Source organism: Pteronotus mesoamericanus, unplaced genomic scaffold (assembly GCF_021234165.1).
Source record: "Pteronotus mesoamericanus isolate MK-2021 breed Mesoamerican mustached bat unplaced genomic scaffold, CSHL_Meso_final contig_98, whole genome shotgun sequence".
Classification (NCBI taxonomy): Eukaryota; Metazoa; Chordata; class Mammalia; order Chiroptera; family Mormoopidae; genus Pteronotus; species Pteronotus mesoamericanus.
Window position 1 is genome coordinate 1,073,937 of NW_026555295.1, and position 21,810 is coordinate 1,095,746.

The window sequence follows — 21,810 nt, forward strand, 5'->3', positions numbered from 1 at the left end:
TTCCAAATCTCTCAGAGGAGTCTTGAATACGGATCGTTAGTGATGTATTTTTGTGTGATTCCCCGCCTGGGCCCTGTTCTGTTAAAGGTGGGGGGAGAATGTATACCACATACATGAATTCTGGAGGACGTTTGACACTGATCTTTGTTGTTTGAGGTAAATGCAAATGAAGGAGACATAGTCCTACAAAATCTTTAGTAGAACTAGATAATGAAGGATGCCTCAAGCTGATTTTTGTTAAATTTTACTTTTAGGCGAAATTTGGGGAAAAATACTATTTTAATCTGAAGGAGTTCTAAAGAAAAACTTGTTAACCAGGATCCGGCGATTTATGTTGGTTCGGATTCTTTTGCTAATGAGCTTCGGAATTGTGCACAAAAATTTATCTTTGTTTTCTTTATTTGATGTAAAAAGTTTTTTTCCAGGGATGTTTGCTGGTTCATATTTGCAGTTAAAATTGATAACCCGGAAAGAGATTTACCAAAAAGATGAATTTAATGGAGTTTATACAGAAAAATAAATGCATAAGTTACACTATTTCAACATATCTTTGAATTTTGTTGATGTTTAGGTATTCTAGACTTACTGGGCTTTTTAAAAAAATTTGACAGCGTTTCATTACACTTTATTTTGTATTCACATACACTGTAATATGCACTTTTAAATTCTTATGTGGATTTAACATGTTAATACACTGAACTATGGGCCATTCGCTTCTTGGTTGTGTTAAAGCAAGTAAGGGTAAAGATAAAACAAGAAATCACAAAATCTCATTTCATTTTATTTTGTATTTTATTAAAATCTCATTTATTTTTATTCACTAATTCATGTCACAACATGTCTATTATCTTGAATGGTGGTTATATTTTACTTTTGTAATCTGTTGCATGTAATCTTTCATTATGGAGGGTGTACATAGCAGATGCTTTGGTTAAAAAAATGCTTCTTATGGATAGTGACTACTTTCTACTTCATGACTGTCTTAAAGATTTTTTTCTTGGGTGCTTTTAAAAAGGTGATTTCTGGAAATTTTGTTTTCATGTAGTGAAAGAAAATGAGGGAAATAGTTTAGTGGAATGAGAATAAGCTTTGGAATCAGAGGATCTGGCCTTGAATTCTTGTTTTTCCCTCTATACTGTATGTGTGAGGTTTGGGGTAAGTTATTTCAGTCTTTCTGAACTTCTATTTCCTTACCTGTAAAATGGTGATAATACCTGCTTGGGAATGTTGTGAGGATTAAGAGAGACAGTATGTGGAAAGCGCCTTTCCCTTGGCACATACTAGGTGCTTAACAAATATCAGCTGTTACTTTTATTGCAACCTGTGGATACTCCCTTTTAATTAAAAAGAAGGGGCTTAAGCCTTGCTGGTGTGGCTCAGTGGATTGAGTGCCGGCCTGTGAACTAAAGGGTTGCTGGTTCGATTCCCAGTCGGGGCACATGCCTGGGTTGTGGGACAGGTCTCCAGTAGGGGTACTCGAGAAGCAACCACACATTGACATTTTCCTTTCTCCCCCCCCTTCCCCTCTCTCTAAAAATAAATAAATAAAATCTTTTTAAAAAAATAATAAAAAGGGGCTTAAAGTAATTTAGATTAAATTGATAAAATTTTGGAGCTGAAAGACCATCTAATCTTTCATTAAAATATTTTGTGCATCTATAAGCTTTATATATGTCCCTTTTGTAGCACTTATCAAAACATATTGTAACCATTTGTTTATATGATTATGTTCACCCTTGTATCTGTCGCAGTGCCTGATATGTTAGATGCTCACAGTTAGAGTGAATGAACTCAGCTGGTAGTTGTCAGAGCCGGTGTAACTGCACAATTAGCACAGAATTTGGAGTCCAAATTCTGCTGTAACTAAATATTTATTGGTTAAGGTTTGGATAAATCTTCCCAAATGCTTAATAAAACACTGTACACGCTAGGAAACAGTGCTTCCAGTATGAGTACCCAGTAACATAGTTTGGGCTGTTTTGTGTAAAAACAGGAGCTATTGAGTGTTGAAATGTGATTTAGATATCCTCCAAAACTGAAACTAATTATATTTTGTGGAATGCTAATTAAGCCCCCTTTGTATCCATCTTTACTGATTATTTCATTGCTTCAACTTTATTTACTGTAGTCTAAATTTGTGGTTGAAAATTAAAATGAAAGGAAAATAGATGGAAGATAAAAAGAGAATAATGAAAAGGAAGGGAGATAAGGAAAAGGTGAGGTGTAGATATAAAACACATAGCTCTAATGATCAGTGAGGGTCTTCCACTGGCCAGGTGGCCCAGTTGGTTGGAGCGTCCTCCTGTACCCGAAAGGTTGTGGGTTCCATCCCTGGTCAGGGCACATACCTAGGTTGCAGGTTTGATTCCCCCATTGGGACGTGTTCTGGAGGCGGCTAATTGTTTCTGTCTCTCTCTCTCCTTTCTCCCCACCCTCTCTCTCTCTGACTGTGTCCCTTTTTCTCACCTTCCCTGGGTGAGGATTTTATTTTATTTTTTTTTAAAGAGTAACAAAGGTTTTGTTTTTAAAAAGTTTGAAAAGTATTGGAAAAAGTTTTAAAAGTATACCCATTTTGATGTTTTCTTAGTGTTTACATTGGAGCATCTATATTTTAGGGTTTTTTTCCAACTCTTGAATCCCTTAAATACCAAAATGTTTTTATTGTTCCAGTCTCTTTAAAGTTTTATACTTCTGCACTCTTCATTTTATTAAATTTTAAACTAATTTCCTATTGTCCCTGCTAATGAGCGAATGTTACCACCTTTATTTTCTTTTGAATTTCTTTACTTCTATAAACAATTTATTTTTAAACATATACAGAAGCAGAGAGTATGATACAGTGATTCACCACCCATATACCTATCACCCTGCTTTAACAACCACAACTAATGGTCAATCTTGTGTTTGTTTTTTTAAAGCAGATCCCATACCATTCATCAATTTATAGTTCAAAAGTTTTCTCCTAAATATTTGGAGAAAAACATGCTTAACACACCTAAAATAATAATTCCTTAATGTTATGTATTCAGTTGGTAGTCACATTTCCCCAGTGTATCTTGTATACCACACACGTGTGTGTATACATGTATTATACTGTTTTTACTACCATATGGAAAATTTCAGAAATTATCCAAGTCTTAATAAAAGGAGCAAATACCTACCTGCTTCTTAAATAACACATTGTTCTATTTGTTTTATTAAAGAACACATTTGTTTTCTGTGTAACATTTTTTGAGCACCTATGGCATGTCAGGAGATAAACAATTTTAATTATTCTTCATATCAACACTCTTAAGTGGGTATTGTTTTTATTTCCATTTTTCACACAACCAAACTGAGGCTGGGGTTAACTAGCTAGCTTGGGGGTGACATTTTTAGCAAGCAACAGGGCCAGAATTAAAACACTGCATCTAGGGTCAAATTTTTAAGAGACACTATGCTACATTAGTGTTAAATATTACTTATGGGAGTTAACCACTTTTGCATGAAGTCATTTAGTGGCACCCATCCTTCAGGGTGGGTGTCTTCAGATCAGTGGAAATTTCCCCAAAGATTATATTATTATGCATTGCATAATGGGCTAACGGTAGTCAGAGAATGAGCATGATCCAGAAAAAGGACCAAATCCAGGTATTTGCTTAGTGCTGATGTTTTTACCATATTGCAGGTTTTCTGCCTATTGCCGTTCTTGCTTATAGTCCAGTTCTTTTTTTGACTTAGTATATAATGTATAACTAAAAAGTTGGATATTCTGATGTTGGACATTTAGTCATTAACTATTTTTGAATGAGTGAAGCCCTGGCTGACAGGAATTCCCTGTCTCCCTCTTTTTCTTTGTCCTCCTGTGCACATCTACACACAACTGTTCCCCCACCCCCACCTCTTGAGAGAGTAAGTTGCCTACATTTCACACTCCTTTCTACTCCTTTCAAGTTTATTTTCTAAGAATAGGATATTTTCTTTCATAGTCACAGTATAGTTATCTCAGTAAATTTAACATTGATAAAATTATTTAATTTACCATATTCTGATTTTTCATTTGACCCAATAATGTTATTTATGGCAGTTTCTGTTTATGTTCACACCCCTTTCCCAAAGACAGGATCCGTCTAGGATTAGATAAATGCATTTAGTTGTCATGTTTCTTTAGTCTTTACCCTGGAACATTTCCATAACCTTCTCTAGCTTTGTGAAATTGACATTTTTGAAGGCTACAATCTACTTTAAAAATAAATAGAACATATCTCATTGTGGATTTTTCTGATGTTTCTTCTTAAATTAGATTCAGATTATGCATCCTTGGCCAGAAAAATCATGTAAGTGATGCTATGTCTCCACTGTATCAGATCTGGAGGTGCATGATGTCCACCCGTTGTGGGTGGTATGTTTGGTCACGTATTTGGTCAGAATGTTCGATTCCCCCTAGCACCCCTTGAACTAACTGGCCGGTGGAGAGTCATTTTAGCATTTAACACGCACAGGTGATTCTCCAACTAAACAGTCCCTCTATATTTACATTATTCTTCTGGTATGGAGTTATGGACTCCTGGTTTTTTCAGTGGTTTATAATTCGTTTCTATCCAGTTCTTTCTTAGTTCCATTTTTTATTTGTATATTTTGTGTTCCACAGTGAGAACTCTGGCTTCTAGCACTATCAAAACACTTGCTCTTGCTTTATTACCCATACCACTGCAAAAAAACAGCAAACCCTCCAAAAGAAACTACTAAAAAAAATTGTTTGTAGTTTTTCCTTTTCTCCTAGCGACCCCAGAACTGAGAGTATATAAATCAAATAGTGGGTTCATAACTAACTTGCATTGGTTTTCTGTTTTGCCTTCAGTGGTTACAGTATACATTTGAAAAATAATTGCATTAGTTTGCTATATTTTATATTTTTATATTTTATATGTTTCCCTCCTTCCCATCCTTGTTTTTTTTTTAGTGAAGATTGTTAACATGCTTCTAAAAGTCAAAACTATGTAATGAGATGTACTTCATGAAATATCATTCCCATTTCCTTTTAAGCCAGTTACTTCTTGTGGGGGTGTCCAACCTGCTGGCTGCATGCTGCCCAGGATTGCTATGAATGCAGCCTGACACAAAATCATAAATTTACTTTAAACATTATGAGGTTTTTGTTGCTGTTGTTTTCATTAGTATTTGTTTATTTAATGTGTGGCCCAAGACAGCTCTTCTTCTAGTGTGGCCCAGAGACACCAAAAGGTTGGACACCCTTGCAGGTAACCAGCTTCATTGTTTTCTGTTATCCTTTGTATGTTTTTTTTTTTTTTTTTTTTACAACCATAAGCAGATATGTACTTATTTCCATTTCTTACACATAAATGTAAGATACTGTATATGTTCTTTTGTACCTCATAAAGACTTTAAGGCATTTGGCATTTTAGGCATTTGGTTAGATGGTTTAGGTATGCTTAAATTGATGATTTTGGAAACCCATTTTAGGCAGATGGGAACATTTTTTAACTCAGGGGCTTCATGAAAGAAGTGAACGACCAAAAATGTTGGGGAGGGCAAGAATGCAGGTAGGCCTTAGGCACAATTAAAACTGAGTAGTGAATGTCTTAAACACTATATTTACCTCTTGGTCCTGCTTACCTCTTTTAAGTTGGCTATATTTTTTTTCAGTGCTTGTGCCTTCTCACTAAAGTAATAGCAATGCTGTCAACAACGCTTGCGTTTTATCAGCATCAATCTTCTCATTCCTGGTTGAAAAAAAAAAATCCCAGGAAAGATTCCTTTAATTTCCTTATTGGATCAGGTGGTTTCTCTTGGACTAATGAGTTATATTTGTTGAGGGTGGTTTCTCTTGGACTAACGTATTATACTTGTTGAGGGTAGCAAGTAAGCAGGACCACCAGTGCACATCTCTGGGGCACTGTTTACTATGAATACAATGTTATGTTACTATGAATACCACTGTGTATGTGTTAGACACGATCCTAAAGTATAAAAAGCACCTCTGATTATACTCATATATCCTGTTTATCATAAAATCGTTTTCCTGGAAATAGTAATTGTTAAATCATTACTCTGGGGTTATTAATGCATGGTTCTCATGGTGATTTGTTCCTGTCGTCAGCAAGCTGATCTTCCCTTTTTTTCCTAATCAGAAACCATGTTTATTAATCCTTCCAGATAGCATCGAAGTTTGCAATATCCTTCATGTTACCAATTAATGTTTCTAATTGTCTGCTTATTGTTTCACAATTTCTTTGAGGTACCACACTTTGGTAGTTCAACGTACAAGCGCAGTACTCTGTATCCACACTTATGGTACCTTCAGAATTATGACTTGTATACCTTTTGTGAGATCTGAGGTTATAAAACTAATGGTAGAAAAGAGATGGCTGAGTGGATCTACCCATATTCTGAAAGAAATTAGCATATTGAGTGCCGGTTAAACTAAGGGAAGTACAAATGATATGTATTCACTCTTGTATTATTAATCAGCTAGCGTAATACCTGTGTTTTTAGGTGTGAACATTGAGTTCCATATTTTGAGACAGTCACTAACAAGGCAGTACCAAAGGAGGGAATATACCTAGAAAAGTAATGTTAAAAGGTAGTTTTTTCCTTTGTGGTTAGATTATACAAAGCTGTTTTTATTCTTTTCTGTTTGCCATGAGGGTGGTGTTTCTTTCTTTTGGGGTGGTGATGGTCATGAACATATATTACTTTTTTACAATTAGAAAAACAAAACCATAAAATAAACTTAAATTTCATATATCTAGAATATAGCATGGAAAGAACACCGAGAGTTACGGTTCTAGTTGTGATCTTAGCATTTGGTTCCAAGGCCTTAATTAATTTGTAAACTGCAATTCCCTTGCTCACAGGCTTGGGAGGCTCAAAGGAGATAATGAATATTAAAGTGCTTTGTAAACCATTAAGTGCTATAAAGTTCAAGTGCGGGGTTTGATATAATTCTTTTTGTGAATCTAATGGAGGTATTATGACCTGGCTGGTGACACTTTTAGATTTCAGATTTCTTTTCCAATATCAAAAGAAATTAAAGTTTCCTTTTTTTCCCCTGAAAAACTGCATCAAAATAACAGACAGTTTGTGATTGTGTATCTCAGAAATACCTCTTAGCACCTAATGGTGGTATCTTTTTAGTCCATCAAGCCTTTTATTTCTTGTCTGCCTTAGCAACTCAGTTTCTACTAGGTGCTTTGGGAAAAAATTTTATGGTTGACATTTTATTGAATAGTTCTTATTTCAGAGTGGTATGTTATTAAAAGGATATATAAAAGAGTTTTTAACTGTTACTTGTCAAAATCGTAACTTTTCTTCATGAGTTCACAGTGTCTTGTGACTATTAAATGTCCTGTTTTTGAAAAATATTAAATACAGGAAAATATAATGTTGATTGAAAAAGCAAATAGTTTTAATTTCATACAATAAGTTTGTTGTACCCTCCTTCCCTTACCATCTATACATGCATGCATGTACACAAAACTAGAAGAAATACCAAAATATTTGTTCACTGTAAAGTGATGGCTTTATTGGTAAGGATTTCAATTGCTACTTTTTATTATTTTCTATAATAAACGTTACTTATATCATCAGGAAATAAAAATTTATTTTAAAGGGTTAATACTATTTAATTACATTCAAAGGAGGTAATAGTTAAGAACTCAGATATCAACTCAGATTTTTCCAAGTTTAATGATTTCATAAATTGGCCATCCATATAAATTACTCTAGCTAAATGAACCTCTTTATGGCCAGAGCTTCTGGAGTTAAATGAAAAAGGCTTTATAGTGAATGGGTCTTTATTTGTCCATTTGTTTTCCAGGTGTTAATGCCAAATTTACCTTTGTCTTACTGGTTTCTGTTTTCTAATCACATTGTTTTTAGGTTATACCCCTATCATTCTCAAAAGACAGAGGTTTATTTTCTTGGGTGTGGTATAACCTAATTTTTAATCAGAGATTTCTTATCAAAAATGCTTTGCTTGTTTTGCTTAATTTTACTTTGTTTCACAAATTAGTTTTGTTCACCAGAAAGGTATAATGAAACAGAAAAAGTAGAATATGAAAGTGTTTAATAACTGATAAATCAGTTAAGTGAGGTGGGAAGGACCGGTGTAGGGAATAATGAATTAAGATAAGATTTTCAACTTAAATCTGCATTTTTTTAAATACATTTGCTTGTTAATCATAACGAGTTAGATGATTTTGGCTTTTTTTTAGACGTTGGTGTGATGTTAGATTGAGAAGTATGAAGTTGTGTTGATTTTATACTCCCCTTTTTTTTTTGTTATCTATTAATAATATTATACTGAATATTTAGCACTTTAGCTTTTTATTTTGGAAATGTTCAGACATTTAAAAAAGAAAGTAGAAAGGAAAGGTAATAAATCCTTATGAAAACTGTCACACAGTTTTCACAGCAAATGTTTGCCAGTCCTGCTTCATTCAGTTTTCTTACCCACCAGCTACCCCCTATCCCCCACTCAGACACACACCGTTTTTTTCTAGATTATTTAAAAGAAAAGGTCAAATTCATCATTTTACTTGTTAAGTATTTGAGTCTATAACATTTGATTTTTTACACCAGCTTCTTAGCAAATCTGCATGGATAACTAGGTTTTCAGATTATAATAGCCAAGGGAAAAAGGTAACTTTAGACTGGAGCATACTATTGTGCAGTATGGGGAGCTTGTTTTTTTCTGATCTCTTTGAATTTTGAGCCTTTTTTTTTTTTTTCTAAAAACCTTTACATTATTAGGAATTAATGCTTCAAAACACTGTTTTATAAAAAGCATCTGGCTTTTTGGATTGCTTCTCTTACTACCCTCCTCAGATTAAACCTGTTATTTTATATTAACTTAGTTCTTAATAATAGTAATCCAGAGAGAATGATATTTTCCCCACTTTACAGATGGGAAAACTAATGTTTAGGAGATGGAGTAGCGTGTTCAAAATCTCGGTAGTAAATGGTGAATCTGGTAGGTTTCAAACCATTCTTAGTTGGTAAACATTACTAGTTTAGAAATGAATTTGAAACCTTGCATCTGTTACTTAACTGCATTTATTGATCTCTGTTAGATTAATAGCTTAATGTGTGTCTTAGGAAGTCATCAAAGAGATTCTTCTGGAGTGATATTTAGAAAAAATCTTGAATGGTTTTAATTCTGAGAGGTAACAGTATTCTAGCTAGTGGAGTACGAATGAAGTATGGAAGCAAGAATGTGTTGGAAGTGGTCTGGAGATAGCAAACAGACCGATTTGGCTGTAGCAGAAGGTTTAAAGTGTTACTAGCTAACAAGGTGTAAAAGGTAGATTGGGATCAGGTTATAATCCTGAATGCCAGGATGAGTTTGGATACTATCTTACAGGCAGCAGTAAAATAGTGAAGATTTTTATGTAGGGGAGTGGCACTAAAAAAGCGTTTATAGGGTATTAATCAGCTAGTGACTGAATTGGGATGGAGGCTAGCTGTGGTGTAGAGTGATGATGAGGGCTTGTCATAAGGTGGTCATGGTGCTGGAAAAGAAAAGAGCATATTAGAGATATATACAGGAATATATACAATTTTATGATTAGTTAGAAATGGAGAATAAAATTATTAGAACCTTGTTGACCGAGGGAATTGGTATAGAGAGCAGAAGTTTGAAATTTGATAATTTATAGAGAAAATTAAAAAGTCAGTACAAACTAGCTAATAATTGGCATAAGATACAGGTTTTTATGAAATATTTTTTGTGTTCATAGATGACTTTATTAAATACTCCCTGAGGTTATTAAATATTTTAGTGTTTTAACTGAAGCTATGTTTGGTGTTTGTTTTTGTTTGTTTTTTTTTTGTTGTTGTTTTTTTGTTTTTTGTCTTGGACCAGAATTTGTAGCTTTGTCAGAAATATGCAGTTAACGTTTACTTGTTTATAATTTTTAAAGTCACTCCCACACAGCTGTCTCATTACAGTATTCAATTCAGGGGCTTTAACCCAGGCTATTCTAAATTTTCTAAAAGTTGACAAATACATGTTTAGTTAGACTTTGTTATCTGAAATCTCACTTCTTCCAGTTTCCTCAAAACTGGAAGTTATTCATCCTACAAAACTCAACTAAAACATTTATTACCGCTTCCAGAAATAAGTTCTTTCCTGATACTTAAACCTTGTACTAATACTGACATACTGTACTGCAGTTGGTTTACTTTGTTTTTCTTGTTAGGTTGCTTGCACTTTGGCTTTAGGAATCATGTTTTATTTGGCTTTAAAACTCCAGGGACTAACATGAGTGTTATAGTTAAACTCTCAAAAAATGTTTAATAAATTGAGTGAATGATTCTGCATTTATCTGTTTCCATTAAAATGAAAAAGAAGGGGAAAGAAATCTTTGGTGGTAAAGAAACAGCCCCTGAGAACTTACTGACCATAGCAAGTGAATATATATCCTCCTTACCCCATCCATCCCCCAATAGCATGCAGTATTTGAACATTTCTAAAGAAATTTTCAGTGTTTTCTAAACTACTGAATTGCCTCTTGAATGCTCCTCTCTGTTGAAAAAATCAAAACCACAACAAAAAACAAAGATGAGATTTACAGAAGTGATAGTAGCAACAAAAAGCGACAGGTATGTGGCAGAGTAGGAGACCCTGTGGCTAAAAATTGGATATGGGGAGAGAAGTGCATAGGGAAACGTTGTCACAACCACCTAAATTTAGGCCTTGAAGTCCTAGATTCTGAAACCCCTAAACAGGACTTGTTAATCTTTTGGGGTTATAGACCTTTTAAAAAAAAGGATGATAGATTCTCTCAGTTTGAATTTACTCCCCACTCCCGAACAAGACAAAACAGTTTTCTGGAGTATTGTTCCCCATCCTGGTTTCAGCATTTACAACTTGTCTTCTGTCTCCAAATTCTGAAGCTCCTTTCTAACCTAGAAATAGTTTTCCTATTTTCTGTGTGGTTCCCAGCCCTAGCCATTAAAAGCCTGTCAATACTGTGGACTGCGCTCTGTGTTTAAAAAGTTGTTTTTTTAAGTTTAGAACCTCCGTTGATTTTTTTTTAATTAAGCTATATTTTCCCCTAAGGCAGTGGGAGTTGTATATTGCTTGGCTGGAAAAATAAGAAAAGTGAAAAACTCAAAATTCCTTGTTGAAGCACATTATTATGAAGAATTTGTTTTAAGAACATTTAAATTGAAGTGTAAAGGATTGATTTTTTTTTTTTAAATAGCTATTAGGATACTCAGTTATTCAGAAAATGGCATATTTAATCGTTCTGGATAATAATGATTATATTTACTGTATCAAGCATTTGTTCTGAGTATCTGGCTATCACTTGTTAACCTTGATTGTATAAATTCTGTGATATTAACAGTATTTTAAAATTATTGCCAGATTAGTAAATGCCATTGTTGGTATAAAACCCCTTGGGTTTCTTTACTGCTAATAGCAGATTTGGAATACCTAGGACTCTTACATTTCCCATTTTGGAGTTGGAAATCAACTTGACTTTAGATGTAGGTAAAGTAATACTGTTTACATCTCTACAAAGGTAATGCTATTGTATGGGCATTTCGTCTTTACCCAGCATTTTATTTTAGTTCTTGTCCGTACGCTAATATGAAAAAGAAAAATAACTTGAAGGGTTCTTTAACCCACTAGTTCTTATCCTGAGGGTCTATCCTAACAGGGATGTATAATAACATTCCTTTTTTCCCATCTGCAAAATATGAATATACCATGGTTTATTCAATCAGTTGCCAGTCTCCACAAACCTTCATTGCAGAGGTGTGAAAAGGGAAACTCCCAGGTTTTTAACTGTATTTTATCATTTTAGTTTCTTTAGTTCTCATGATATATTAGCCCCATCTTAAAAACTGAAGTGTTAGCTCTGTGAAGGAAGGGATTTGTTCTGGCCTATTAACCTTGCTATTTCTCAACCTAGAACAACAATGTCAGTTGTTTTTTAATGGATGACTAACAGTTGGATTTTAAATTACTCTGATATATTTCTTGTTAAGAAGACAGTTTCTCTCTTTTTTTTTTTCTCTTTTTTTCATTTTTAAAAGATATCCTGAATGATCTGGTAGTTGATTTTGGAATTTTATTCCCATGGATTGATTGAGAAAGCCTTAAGTTCTTGTGGTTCTGTCAGGTGTTAGCATTTGCATAGTTTTACTCTGGAACATCATAGGGCTGAAGTTTAAACATGAGAAAGGGAAGAAAAAAGTGACAAAAGGATGCTGATGGTGTGGGGCTTGCCCATCCTTAAATTGGATTTGAAGAGATTAGGCTTCAGAATTATATAATTGCAAAGTGAAGTTTATAATGCTTTATAAAAAGAAAGCTTGAAATAAAAATGCAAACATCTCTTTAATTAAAACATTTTATTTGGAGTGAGTATGAATGATAGCTCTAAGAGAAGATTAAACAATAACTGACCTAATTGATTAAAAATGTGCTTACACTTTAAAAATTATGCAAGTGAAATATGACTATACTTAAACTTCATTCACAAAGAAAATACAAGATTTTTAAATTTTTTAACCATTGAAAGTACATTATTTGGGATACAGATTGTAGGCAGACTTTTTATTAGTTTCAAAAATGAATTTGTCAGTTCCTGCCAATGCCCAACATTGTGTTTCGTGCATCTAATTTAAAATTCACATCATTGTACTGAGAACAGAAATGTAGGCAACTGAACGCATATATAGTAAAGCAACTTATCATAACTTCTCTTTTATTGGTGCTTTGATGCACTAACTACATTGTCAATCTTTTTCTACCAGGATTAGAAAAGATATGGTAGCATAAAGTGTTTGATGATTCTATATCAGTGGGTTATTTATGAAAATGTTACTAAATACAAACTAAAAGGAAATAAAATATGCCAGACTTAAAAGTCTGAAATGAGGAAGGAGTCTTGGGATAAAGGTTAGAAGAAGTGTTGGCTTAAAGCACAGGAGGAATAAAGAAACTTGTTCTCAGAAAGGAGGTTGGTGGAGGAGACCTATTATAAGCAAATGTCACTTTCAGTGATGGATTTTCCAGGATTTGCTGGCTAAGAGAGAAACTTCCTTATCTCTAGCTAGCAGGTTCTGGAATCAGAATGCTTAATAAATAACTATGGCTAAACAGGCCTCTAACTTGTGTTACTGAGAGAGGGGAAAGAGATCTCCTTGGGAGAGCTAGGGCTCTTAACTTTGTCCTCATTATATTAGATTTCACAGTGGACTAATGATGTAGGAAGTCGAGTGTGATTTTATTTTTAAGGCTCCTACAAAATACAAACAAGCCAAACCTCTGCTTATTAGCAGTTGAAATTCTTTAGCTAGGGAAAGCCCTTTTAATTCTTCTCTTCATTTATATTTTAGGCTGTTGTGTGAAACACTGGTGTCTTTTCAGGACTGCTATTCAGTGATATAGATATGCCAGGTATTAAAATATTGAAATAATTTTGCCCTGTTGCTCCAAAGATGGGCTTCTCCTTCCCCTGCTCTTGTGCACAGCAGCTAAAAACTTAAGGGGAAAGGAGGAAGAAGGGGTTCAGGACCATGCTTACACACTGTCAAGCACAAATTACTGTTGGTTTTCCTTGCTTGTGCCTTAACAATCACTAAATATTTCAAATACCACTCCTGGGTATGTAGATGAAGGAAAACTCAAACTTGGGAGGTGCAAAATGAAAAAGGGTTTTATTAAACTACAAGACACTTCAGAGCCTTTAGTATGCAATAGTAATTGTGCCCCTCTAAGAAGGGTAGCTGAACCCTGGCTGCTGTGGCTTTGTTGGGTATTGTCCTGCGGAGTGAAATGTTGTTCCATTCCCGAATTCAGGACATGTTGCCTAGGTTGTGGGTTTGGTCCCTGGTCAGAACGCGTATGACGGGCACCCAGTTGATGTTTCTCTCCATCTTTCTTCCTCCTTTCCCCTTTCTCTGTAATTAATAATCATGTCTCTGGGTGAAGATAAAAAAATGAGGGTAGCACATCAATGCATTTCAAATTTTAGTTTCTGCAGAATAGAGTATGTGAAGGGCTGCTGTCTTCCAAAGTATAAATGTGTACTTACATCATGTGAGACAGTGCTAGGCACACCAGGACGTGCGTTTTTTGCCTTTAAAGGCCTTAAAATGTAGATACGTCTATGATACTTGTTCACAATTCCAAATGATAATTAGATGACTGATTGAAATCTGTTCCTTTTTGGTTTATTATGGGGGAGAAACAGTCTTTGGAAGAGATTGTGCTTTTGAAATTGTGGGAGGAGTCTTTACCAATGAAGGAAAATAGTGCAGAAAGAGTGTAGATGACAAACTGCTTGCGTAAACAGTGATTGTTTTTAAGGACTGTGTAAAGACAACGTTGTTCTTGGAAGTATTTTTATTTTGTAGAAGGTAGGTACAGTTTCACATGATTTATGACCGTTTGAAAGGACCTGGAGTTTGTTATAAATGAACATTATTTACAGAGAATTTGGATATCATTGTTCAGTAAGCTTGTGTCTGCTGCTTGTATCTGGTGAATTAGAAGCCTGTATAATTTTTATTGTATTTTTGTGTTTTATTCTAATTTGAAAATTAATAATCTCTGTCAATTATGAGGACTTTGAATATGATCATTCAAATAGCTTAACAAGTATTTGAGGGTATTTTGAGTAAGGAGTAGAGTTGTATCCTTGGGAGATAAAGCAACAATGAATATGCTTTCAGTTGACGCTAGATTATTGAAAAAGACTGCACATATGAACAGAAAAGTAAGATAGTAAAAGGTACAATTCCCAAAATGATATAAGCAATAAACATGACAGTTTGTTGGAAGACTCACTCTAGGCCTTGGTGGTCAAGAAAGTTTTAATGGAGGCTGATCTTGAAGGATGAGTAAAATCAAATCAGGTTGTGGGCAAAGTTTTGTTCATGTGTTTTGATTGGAAGAGATGAAAGGAGGTAGGAAAAGAGAAATAGGAGCAAAGGCCTAGCTGGAATAAGTCTTTGGTGAAATTAAAAGGGTAGAGGTTGGCTAGATTAGTTGTACATTAAACATAATACTAGTAAGTAAAGGAAAGGAGATTCTCTTTGAATTTTGAGCAGAGAGTGATGTGGCAAAAATTTCCTTCTATAAAGATTAAATATGGCACCCTGCAAGATAGTTAGGGGAGTGTTGTCAGATAAAGCCCATTCCTCAGCAAAATCACCATTTCATTAACATTGTATATAAAGAAGAAAGTATAGTAAAGTTGTAGATGAAATTGTAGTTTGAACTAGAAAGTGATTGTCATCAAATAGGATTCATAGTGTGGGTTTTCATAGTAAGCATAAATGACTGAAGACCTCATGTTTCCCACCCTGCATTTCTATTGAATGCAAAAGTAGGAAATTCATAGAAAGCATAGGCATGGTCTGTGGTGGGTGGGTGTGGGTGGGTGTAGGTGGGTGTGTGTGTGTGTGTGTGTGTTTTACTAAGGGAAGGTAAGTTCTGTGACTGCTGACCTTGGTCCTGAATGATAGCCAAAGTACTGTTTCTCTGAGAAGTGGGTTGGAACGAGTTGTGCTGTATTCTGACAGGCTGGGCAGCAGCCAGTTTTAACTAATACAGTGCTGGGGAACTGCAAGACATTTTTGCTCACATCTGTTAGTAATTAAGAGCATGGATTATGGGGCCAAATTAACTGAAGTGAAAATCTAGTCCTGGTCACTAATTGTATATGTAAGTTACTTTACTTCTCTGTGCCTTAGTATCCTCCTTGTAAAACTGTATATATCTTAGGGGTTGTTGTGAGAAATGACTCAATCTAGGTAAAGTACATATTCAGCACTCTATAAAGTTAATTATTGTTATCCATATACACAGAGGTGGGCAAAAGTAGGTTTGTCATTGTAGTATGAATAAATAATACAATAACTAATAATTGTAAAAGAACAAACTTTCACATACAACGCTAAACCTACTTTTGCCCACCACTGTTTTTGTCTATACTCTTACTTTGGAAGGAATCCAAGAGAATAGTAACTGGGTTTGTTTGTTTTTTTTTTTTGTATGTTATAATCAATTCCATGCTACTGTACACTCTTTCGTCAGACTCTGTAGTCAAGCTATTGGTGATAAATGTTCATTTTAAAAGAAACAATTGTCTAACAGCAGACCCGTAAGCATAGTTGAATTACTATATGGAATTTATTATATGTAATTCCAAGGAACCTGTGTCTTGGAGAAATGGGTGTCATAAAATTTTTGGCTTACAGTTCCTACTTTCATTGCTTGTACATCTGATAACAAATATTAAGTGTGTGCGCATTTCTAAGTATTTTTAATGCCTTCATCTTTTTTTCCAGTATTAAAGCATGAAATAATCCCCAATTTTTCAAGATTATTTAGAAGTTGTAAATATTGCTCAGCACCTAGGACAGCACCCAGTGCAACACAGTGTACATGAACTCTGGCTTGAGGTTTGGGGTTTGTGTTCTGGATTCGGGAAAGAAAAGAAGTTTTGGGGAAAGTTTAAAATCCTTGTAAGCACTTACTCTAAGTGTATGAAATGCAGAATGTTTTCATGGCTTTGTTTCAAAATGTTTTACACTGGCTGTAGAACCCACTTCATGAAGTAGTTTGAGTTAAAATGATCTAATATTTGTGTTTTAACTTTCAGCTTTGTGTTATTCTTGGAAAATTTCGCACCACTTGTGAATTCCTTGAACCTGGGCATTGCAAACCCACTTCTTTTGGGCCCATCTCCTTTGCACTTTGCTCAGATTAAGACTCAGTTGGCGCTGCAGCAGCTGAATGCCGTTGCCTCACATAGTTCAACACCACCTTATACTTTATTAAATCAGGCTTTCTTGAAAATAGCCATGTCGAGACCCAGGTTTAATCCTCGAGGAAACTTTCCACTTCAGAGGCCACGAGCACCTAACCCTTCTGGGATGAGGCCTCCAGGACCATTTATGAGGCCTGGACCTATGGGTCTTCCAAGATTTTACCCAGCAGGGAGAGCCCGTGGAATTCCACACAGATTTGCTGGCCATGAAACTTATCAGAACATGGGACCACAGAGAATGAATGTTCAGGTAACTCAACACCGAACTGATCCACGATTGACCAAAGAAAAATTGGATTTTCATGAAGCACAACAAAAGAAGGGGAAGCCTCATGGTAGCCGGTGGGATGATGAGCCTCAGATGCCTGCATCAGTGGGAGTGAAACAGAATTCTGTAACACAGGTTGCAGAGCAGAGTCCTAAAGTGCAGAGCCGCTATACAAAAGAGAGTGCCTCGAGTATCTTAGCAAGCTTTGGATTATCTAATGAAGATTTAGAAGAACTCAGTCGCTATCCTGACGAACAGCTAACTCCTGAAAATATGCCATTAATTTTGAGGGATATAAGAATGCGAAAAATGGGGCGCCGATTACCTAATTTACCTTCTCAGAGCAGAAATAAGGAAACACTTGTTAGCGAGGCAGTTTCAAGTAATGTGATTGATTATGGGCATGCAAGCAAATACGGCTACACAGAAGATCCACTTGAAGTACGTATTTATGATCCTGAAATTCCAACGGATGAGGTCAAGAATGAATTTCGATCACAGCAGAGCATTTCTGCGTCTGTTCCCGCACCAAATGTTATATGTAATTCTATGTTTCCTGTTGAAGATGTGTTTCGACAGATGGACTTCCCAAGTGAGTCCTCCAGTAATCAGTCCTTTTTCTCAGTTGAGAGTGGCACCAAGATGTCAGGCTTACACATTTCAGGAAGACAGTCAGTCCTTGAACCTATAAAATCTGTCAGCCAGTCCATTAGTCAACCAGTTAACCAGACAATGAGTCGGTCTCTGATTCCTCCATCAATGAGCCAGCAACCTTTTTCATCGGAACTAGTGTCAGCTGTAAGCCATCAAGAGCGGATTCCACGTGAGCCTGTGATTAATTCATCTAATGTACATGGATCAGGAGGAAGTAAAAAGACTTACCAGCCAGAGGATGACATTCCTATTCAGTCTCCCTTTGGGATTGTGAAAGCATCCTGGCTACCAAAGTTTTCACATACTGATGCCCAGAAGATGAAAAGACTTCCAACTCCTTCTATGATGAATGATTATTATGCAGCATCTCCAAGAATATTTCCACATTTGTGTTCTCTGTGTAACGTAGAATGTAGTCATTTGAAGGTGAGTGTTTTTCAACATCACTGTATAATCATACTCAGCGCCCAAGTGTCCTCTGAATTCTCGTGTATGCTGGTGTTAACTAAGCATTAAGAAAATGGCAGAAGTTAATTTTGATTGCAACATCAACGCTTAGTTGTAATCTTAGATTACAACCTAAGTACTGAATTGAGTGTTAGGCTTTCTGTATTCCTGTGACTGGGCGCACTACATGGTTCGTCCATTTATTTTAAACTTTTGATTAGTTATCTCAGAAATTTATGCAACATAAAATATATAATATAAACTGTATACTTATAAGACAAAGTCACATAAGTCACTTTAAATAAGAGAATACAAAGAAAAAGTTGGAATAAAATAATTGTATTATACACTTTGAAGAGATAGTATATTGTAGCCTTGCATGTATCTACCTATATTGGGCTAAAGATAGTTAATGTCAATTTAAATATTTTCTCACTCTGTCCAGACTAGGATTTTTAGTGTTTCATGGGAAGATGTTTCCTAAAATAACTTAATCATAGCAAAATCGAATCAAAAGAGTTATTTGGGGACCACCTGTGGGCTCAGCAAATAGAGTGTAAAATGATAGAAGTTTAGAGGAAAATTAAAGAAGGCTTGTGTATCTTAATGGTTAGTACAATTAAAAGGAAATATTTTACAGAGGTGCTGAGGAGTAATGTAGAACATAGTTTGATAGTAATCATTGGTGGATTTGCATAGGAATTTCCAAGTATGTTTTATTTACTTAGATGTGTTTGGGAACCATTTTTCTTCCATTTACTGGTGTGATTTGTAGATTTATATCATAAATGGTCGGAAAGAAATGTCCTTCTCCTGGGAACAAGCTTTGATTCAAGGCCATAACATTGGTTGTATACTTTGAATAGGCTTCAAAACTTGCAGCTATTAATTCTCTTGTTTTTTCTCCTTCCAGTGCTGCCCTTTTTATTGTCTTTCTATTACCCACTCATCAGGTTTCAGCCAACAAGAATCTGATACCTAATGCTGATGCTTTTGTGTTAAGGTTAACTCCAGCAAAAGAAAGCAGTATATTACCTCATTTTGGCCGGATTCACTGAGTTCTAATAAAATAATAGTTGCCTTACCCTGTCAAAGGGGATATGAAAGTGTTGAAAAATCTCAGAGTAATTTATAGTTCTTAGCTATAATCTGTAAGTAGCCCTGGCCTAAGTTCTGAATTTAGTATTAAGCTTTATGTATTTCATTTATTTTGAACTTTCAGTTAGTCATAATAAATCCAAGAAAAATACCTTAAATACAGAAGTTAAAAGTTTTAATTTTTATTCTGTAGAATAGAAAAAGTATACATTTATTCAATTGGTATTTACTGATTACTAGTTTTATAAGTGCCTAGGGCAGAAATGAAGGACATACAAAATTTAGATGTTCCTAAACAGTTTAGAGAGTCTTATTGTCTCCTAATTATACACCCAAGGAATTAAAAAAATAGAGAGCAACCAAAGGTTTGATGATTGTATTTAACTTATTTGGGTATGCTGTAGGAGAGAGAGATTTCATATATTTACCTTCATTTTAGGGTTATATTAATTCAGGCCAGCATTATCAGTTTACCAACACCTATTATGAATTTAGCAGTATGTAATTAAAAAGAAGTATAAATATACTCTGACATCAAGAAACTTGTCTAGTTAGGTAAGACTAATTGAGTGATGGTGACTAACTGCACTAAGTCTTTCTGGACTTGAATGATTTGGGAGTGAAGACTTCATGGAGTAGGTTGAATGTGGGTATTGACTGATGAGAATGGGCTCAGCATTCTCAGGAATAGGAGGAATTAACATTTCAGATGTGAGCTACAAATACAAATACAAATACAAAGGACCTTTAAAAGTTAGCCTAAGAAGTTTAGACTTAAGGAGCATTGGGAAGCTAATTAAAGGTCTTGATAGGTGATGTAACATGTAAAAAGTATATTTTAGGGAGATAGATGTAGTTGACGTGTGCAGGGTGAGTGGGAATGAGAAGGGATCATTAGAGTTCATAGAGATCGATTGCCATTTAAAACAAACACCTTGTAAGAGAACAGCACAAGAGCTAACCAGTGAGTGCTTTGCTACCAGATTACTAAATGGTAGGGATTTATGAACATGGACTTACATGATACAAACTACCTCTCTTGTCTGTGGTACATTTTGTTGCCTTCTAAGTGGTCATATATCTATTTGGCAAATAAGTGTAAATTACCAATTGCAAATTTTTTTCTTGCTAAGTAACATCTGACAATATTATCCCCACCTCTGGAGTCTAAAAATGTAGCCTGAAAAATGCAACTATAGAATTAAAGTGTATTCTTATTTCTAATTCGGGATTTGGATGTTAGAGGAGGAGCTCTCCTGGGTTTAGAAGTTATGTGTTTTATGTCTTTGTTTCAGAAGGCTGCGCTTGGTTTAAAAGCTGTCTTTCTGGCTGAAATAATTCAGTTTGAAAAAGCACTGACTGACATAAGATTTTTTGAGGTAGTTGGAGGATAAAGAGTGAACTCCGATATGGTTAGATATTTTCACAGTTTGATTCTGGGCCCTGACAACTCTGTAGTCCTTGCATCATCTGCTTAGTTAGGTAATTACCACTTTTTCTCTGGAGAGGCAGTACTGCTTTGGGATCTTTTTAATTTTCATACTGTTTCTAGAGAGTCTCAAAACTGGGGTGGCATAAATATATTTACTGAGCTTAAAGCAAGTGAAGTAGACCTATTAAAAGACAGAGAGTGGGCTTGTGTGTATATGTGTGTGTGTATAGAACTGGAGAGGGTATGCCTTAATTAGATAACACAGCTATCAGCATCAGCTGATAGTTGCTATATAGAATACATGTCCAGAATTACATCTTTATAGTTTTTCAAGAAAAGCTGGAAATATGGATTTGGGGGTAAAATCTCTGGATTTATAAATGTTGGCAACTTAAATAAAACTCTTTATGGTCCAAATAAATCATGCCCAATCCACTACCTGTCAGTGTGTCTGTTTCATGTAAACAGTGTTCAGTTACTGGGTTTAGGAGGACTAGAGACTTGATAATTGCCAATCTCTACTAGCTTTCTGTTTGTATCGCTGAGCAAACACTTCTTTTTTGCAATCCATAATTGGTTCCATGGCTTAATGAAATAGTTTAGCTGGCAGGGGTGTCCAACCAGCATCCTGCAGGCTGCATGCAGCCCAGTATGGCTATGAATGTGACCGAACACAAAATTGTAAATTTACTTAAATCCTTTTTTTTCCTCATCAGTTTTCATTAGTGTTTGTGTATTTAACGTACGGCCCAAGACACCTCTTCCAGTTGGCCCAGAGACACTAAAAGGTTGGACACCCCTGGTTAGAGTTTTTCATAACCCATTGCTGAGTATTACGAGTAGCTTTCACTTATTTTCAGATAGTTTTTGACAAGGCAGGTTCCATAATGTCAACTGTGCTTTTAAGTGGAAATTTCTAGTTCGTCTTTAGCAATGACAAGATAAAGCGTTTTGAAATGGAAATGAGTAGTATTTTTCTCAAGGAAAGTTTTAAAATACAGAACTGTTTAGTAAGTTTTCTGCCTATCCAAATGCTGGAGAAACAATAAAACACTGACTAATAATATACAGGTTGCTTTCAACTGTTTCACTTGGGGGACTGTATCTTTGAAAAC

At 35.2% G+C, this 21,810-nt stretch overlaps 1 protein-coding gene across 5 annotated transcripts in view; it reads left to right on the forward strand.

Annotated features, from left to right (window-relative positions):
• The window catches only part of ZNF638 (zinc finger protein 638), a 137,659-nt gene that overhangs the window by 62,508 nt on the left and 53,341 nt on the right, over positions 1-21,810 (forward strand). For all 5 annotated transcript variants that reach the window (XM_054586831.1, XM_054586828.1, XM_054586830.1 and 2 more), the window contains exon 2: positions 16,629-18,144. In XM_054586831.1, the coding sequence (XP_054442806.1) occupies positions 16,629-18,144 (1,516 nt within the window). The remainder of the gene's footprint in view (positions 1-16,628; positions 18,145-21,810) is intronic.